This window comes from Seriola aureovittata, chromosome 19 (genome assembly GCF_021018895.1).
Source record: "Seriola aureovittata isolate HTS-2021-v1 ecotype China chromosome 19, ASM2101889v1, whole genome shotgun sequence".
In the NCBI taxonomy this organism is placed as follows: Eukaryota; Metazoa; Chordata; class Actinopteri; order Carangiformes; family Carangidae; genus Seriola; species Seriola aureovittata.
Window position 1 is genome coordinate 19379835 of NC_079382.1, and position 5166 is coordinate 19385000.

The window sequence follows — 5166 nt, forward strand, 5'->3', positions numbered from 1 at the left end:
TCACTTTTCACTGACATGATTGGACTGAATGCAGCTCCTTAACTTTGAATTCATGTCAGTGACACGTTAAAAGACTCAAACAAACTCTAAAGATTTAAATCATCACCAGTGATTCTGTGCTGACACACAGACCCTGAACACATCTAAACACTAGGTGGCGCTAACAAGCAGGTGACAGGTTCCACATGCTGTGTTTATTTTCTTTAGGAGATATTTCAAGACAAAAAAACAGTGAACAACTGATAAGAATTTGTCATTATCATCATTTTTAATAACATCTCAGTTCAAGTACAGCAAATTTATAAATCTAATATTCATACATCCAGACACAGTGAAACTTCAACAGATTTAAATGCAGTCATTTACGCTGTTCACTGAATTAAAGGGGCTTCCCAAAAATAGTCGTACCTTAGGATACAGAGGAGTAAAACCAAAATTAAATTAAATAAAAAAATCACAAAATGAAGGCACAGCCAAAGCAGAGGAGTCATCTTGACTTCAGTGCTTATGGGGTTGTGTTTAGTTTTTTTTTTTTTTTTGGAATGCATAACAGGAAGAATTCTTGTGGGTGGGAGAAGAAATATAATAAATATTGATCCAAACAATATTTATTATTGCTGGAAATTACTGAGTGACGTTCTTTTATTTCGCAAACTGTATCACGGTGCGGTCCCGACTGCTCCACTGTAAAAAGGCCACATATTCAGAGAGTGAGCAGGTATTAAACCTAAAGCTGACATTTGTGTTATTAAAATAAATATAACTCATGGACAGTGTCTAAGCTGCTTTAGACCAACCGATGGTTTCAGTCAGACTCTTTGAGCAGCAGGACTACAGAGTACTGACATCATTGTGCTTTATTATGTGCTAGTGTTTGTTCGTATCACGCGGCTCCACCCAGAGGTGACACAGGACACGTTGAACAGCAATAATGTTAATATGTCAGCGCTTGAATTACACTCCCTAACGTTGTAAAGAGGGTTTTATAAGTGTATCATTAACATCACAGGCTCACACTTCAAGTAATTTCAGGTATGGAGGAGGATTCCACTACAATGTGATTAGAAATAAAAGTACACATCGTCACGTGGAATTTAAAAGTACTTCACAAACTCTTGGAACCATTAAATGTTGACAGTCAGAATTTGGGATGTAACACTAAAACCAGCTGTGATTGAGGGACACTTCCTGTGTGAGACGCCGTCTATAAGGCAAAGGATACTAGCATGCAAACATATTCTAATGTTTGGTCGCTCCAGCTGTTTCCGGTTCGAGTTAGCGGACTGTTACATCCCCGATTCTGCCCGACATTCGCTGAAATCAAACATTTCATGGTTCTTGCATATAGAATTCCACATTTCATCTTATGAAATGTGTCGCAGGCTTTATGTGAAATTACAAAAATATACAAATGAGATCTCAAATACATCTTTTGTATTTAAAAAAAGAAAACATGAAAGAAATTCATATTCTATATGCTTTGGATAAAGTGAGTTATTTCTGTGTGTCAGGATGATGGTACAAACGGAGCAGGGCTAAACATGGTTTTGAAAAGGGGGATCTGGTCTCCAGAGTCCATAATACGTTTAAATAAATGTGAGACAAACTAAGCAGATTTTCATTTCTGCTGCTGAACCGTGTTGTTACCTCGATTGTCTGGTATCTGCTACTCTTAGAAATGAAAGAGGAAACTGTTTGGCAAGTGGACTCTACACAAACTGGGGAAAAGTCTCTGGGAACATGGCGGACTGGTTTAACAAACACATGACTTCACATTACAAAACATGGCCATGGAGTCTGTTGTCAAGAGCACAGACGGCACTGACTGAAAACACTGTACACACAACAGCCTCTCCTCTCACGCGACGACAATGGATGAAGTGGTGAAGGTCAAGAATTCTGCGATTCCAAAAATTGTGACAATCATGATGATGATGATGATAAAGCCAAAACACTATAACACAAATCAATTCACATGGCACCAACTTCAATTAAAAATAAAGAAAATGACGTGCACTTCAAGATTTTTCAAATACAAAATTACCAGAGATGACTGAATCGTCCGCACCGTCAAATATATCAAGGCAATGACTAATGGAGATGAAGTAGGTCCTTCTCACGCTCAGGGAGGCGTCTAGCCTGTATGATTGTGAGCAGTGCTGTGCTTTATTCAGGGCAGTCATATCAGATGGGAGCAGCAGTAAACTCATGTTAAATGTGGGAAAGGTCTATATTAATGTTATAGAGGTAACTGAGCCACTTGTGCTGTAAAATATAAACCTAACAGATGGTGAGTGTTGCTAAGAGGTTTCACGTTCATACCAGCTCATTAAAAGGACATTCAGTCAGTGAAGAACTTTGTAATTTCACAGGGGTTTTGTGAGATGAATGTTTGTTTGTTTGTTTGTTTGAACTGATTTGCACCAAGCTTGGTGGAGGGATGAAACATGGGCCAAAGAAGAACCCATTAAAGTTTGGTTTGTTTAAAAGGTTTCAGGAACCATTTAAAAAAAAAAATGCGAGACAGGACATTTTTCTACATTATTGTCGTTTGGCATTGATTGAGGTATTTGCTCTATTGAGTGTCATTCTAGTTATCACTGTTTAAGATATGTTCACTGTGACTGTGAACACAATGAAAAAAACATAAAACTGTGTATTTCAAATACACACAAAATGATGTCATGGACTTCCTGATTGATCCAGTGAGCAGCACATTGGTCTGGAGTGTCAAACTCGCCTGCCCAACAGATTCTACTCCTTCCACCATGTCTTTAATTGACAGACGTATCCGTCCATTTCATTATTACTATTTTTAAGACATTTTTTTACTGACATGCCTGAACGTACATTTTAACGTCTTTGTTACACTGTTTGTTCAGTGTAATTATTCCTCTTGGCTGTGAAGAGATCATTTCCTGACATGACTCCAATATGTTCTGTGGAAAAATGTCTCTCAAATATATATATTAAAGTTTGCCTCATGAGGCTTCAGCAGTCTGAATTAGACAGATTCAATGGGTATCTTCATTTTCCTTGACTCAGCAAGGAAACGTTCTGAGGAAATGCTGAGGAATTTAGTTAAAACTAACTTAAAAGACACTCACATGCTTTTATTCTTTTTATCCAACTCATACTCCTGAGGCCTCGGATCAGCTTCAGCTCAGAGAGGACTGTGGATTCTGGCACTGGACTCTTGTTAGGAAGGATCTCTTAATGACCAGTATGGACAGGAGGAAGCATTACAGTGACCGATACTCGATGTACACACAGGCATGACACATTTTAAAAAGGAGCCATTTTTAAATTTTGCTATTGATCTTGTAAGTCGCTTTAAATAAAAGCATCTGCCAAATGAGTAAATGTAAATGCAATGTAATGTAAATACTGGGCTCAACAATGGAATGACAAATGTTTAAAAGATCCCACCATGTAATATGTTGCATTTTATAGACGCAAAAATCACAAGTTGCAAAATAGTGATTCTCCTAAGTGAAAGGAACCTAAGAGAAACCTGATTTACTGCTCACTATAAATTAAACTAACGAGTGTGAATTATATGGGATGTAGTGAATGAGAAACTGATTAGGCTGCCCCCATGGAATGCCATCTCTGCGCTGCCTCAGCTCACGGCTGAGCTTCTGTGGACTCTCTGTAACTGAACATCTATGGTAGCAGCTAGAAGGCGACTATTCGTATTAAAACAAGGCCATGTAAAAGACACTACACTATCACAGTAGCACAGACATGTCATGCCTTCGACTGACGTTCAGTCTCTCTAGACAATATTTTCTTTTTATATTATATTCTCTGATACATAATCTGGGATTTTATGCTTCCATCTTCTCTACAAAAATAACACATTTTACATCTTGCAAATACCTGAAACAGAATGACTGGATCCAGTCACAGTGGAGCAGCTCACTGTGCATCAGAGCTGCCCAGTCTCTCAACTTCAAACTGCACATCTGCACACATCTGGACAGACCCAAAGAGCCTGTGTATCAGAGTCTCCAATACAGATCAACTGACTAATCGACTGGTTTCTTCATGGACTGCTGCCTTTTGGGCTTATGCACTCTTTCAGCCTGGCAAAACTTGATTTCCTGTTTTTGTTTTTTTGAGAAAAAAAGTTGGTACCAACAAACACCCTTTCCCCACAAATACTGAAGTGCATTTCTATAATAACATTCAGCTGATTCTGTGAGTGTAAAACACCTACAGACCTTCTAATAAGTGACGCACCTCACGTCTATGATGTGTCTTTTGCTGCACCACTCTTAAAGAAACTCGACAGTACAGCAACTGACATTCATGGTGTGTATGTGTGTGTCTTGTGTGTGTTGTTAGTAAGTGATCACAAGGCGGTCTCCTGGACTGTGTGAGCCGTCAGCTGGCACGAAGGCCGAACGATCCTCGCTTCCAAGTCTTCCTCCTCTGTTTGTGCTCGGTCGCTCTCCGTCTCTTTGTCCTCTGTGACCGTGTCGTCTTTGCAGTGAGCTGCTCCGTTGCTGTCCTTCTTGGCCATCTGATAAGGCTGCGTGCTGATTTCTTTGGGCTGGTCAAAAAGGGTAAAGAAGACTGTTGAACGCTCAGGTTACATAGAACAAAGCGGAGAGTGGGAGAGTGAATATGAGTCTACCTTCTGAGACAGAGGAGTGACGCAGCACAGCTTCTCTCTGTAGCGCTCAGGCAAGAAAAAGAGCAACGTGCCCAGGACTGGATACACTGTGCCGGGGGTCAGCTCCTTCTCCTTCATAGGTCCTTACATGTGGAGAGATACAGGAAGAGGACAGAAATTTACCTTTGATCTTGTTTTCCCCTTCAGGTAAGACAGAGAAATCCAGGACAAAATGAAACACAGAATGAACCAGGAGCTGATCTTGACAATTAAACTAAACTACTAAAAAACACATTCAGCCAGTGCAGACTTACGGCACGTTTACTGCCGGTTTACCATTAAACACTGCACTGCACTTTGAATGGCCTCTTCAACAAATCTAAGCCTAGGTATCTAGCAGCTAGCTAGTTAGCCTGCAAGGTTCCTGCTAATATTCAAGCATATAATGTATCAACTAATTCATGAGGTATTCAAACAGGGCGCTCCATTAAGCCCATTTATTTCAGTGAAAGCTGCTCACCCAGCACACATGCTGAAATGTGATA

The 5166-nt window shown here is 39.9% G+C and overlaps 1 protein-coding gene across 4 annotated transcripts in view; it reads right to left on the reverse strand.

The window, feature by feature from the left end:
• Positions 1-243: 243 nt before the first annotated feature.
• slc5a6a (solute carrier family 5 member 6a) overlaps positions 244-5166 on the reverse strand; it is a 21014-nt gene continuing 16091 nt past the window's right edge. For all 4 annotated transcript variants that reach the window (XM_056405342.1, XM_056405344.1, XM_056405341.1 and 1 more), the window contains exons 17-18: positions 4643-4764; positions 244-4558 (exon numbers count right to left, since the gene is read on the reverse strand). In XM_056405342.1, coding sequence (XP_056261317.1) covers positions 4358-4558; positions 4643-4764 — 323 coding nt within the window. In that variant the 3' untranslated portion in view covers positions 244-4357. The remainder of the gene's footprint in view (positions 4559-4642; positions 4765-5166) is intronic.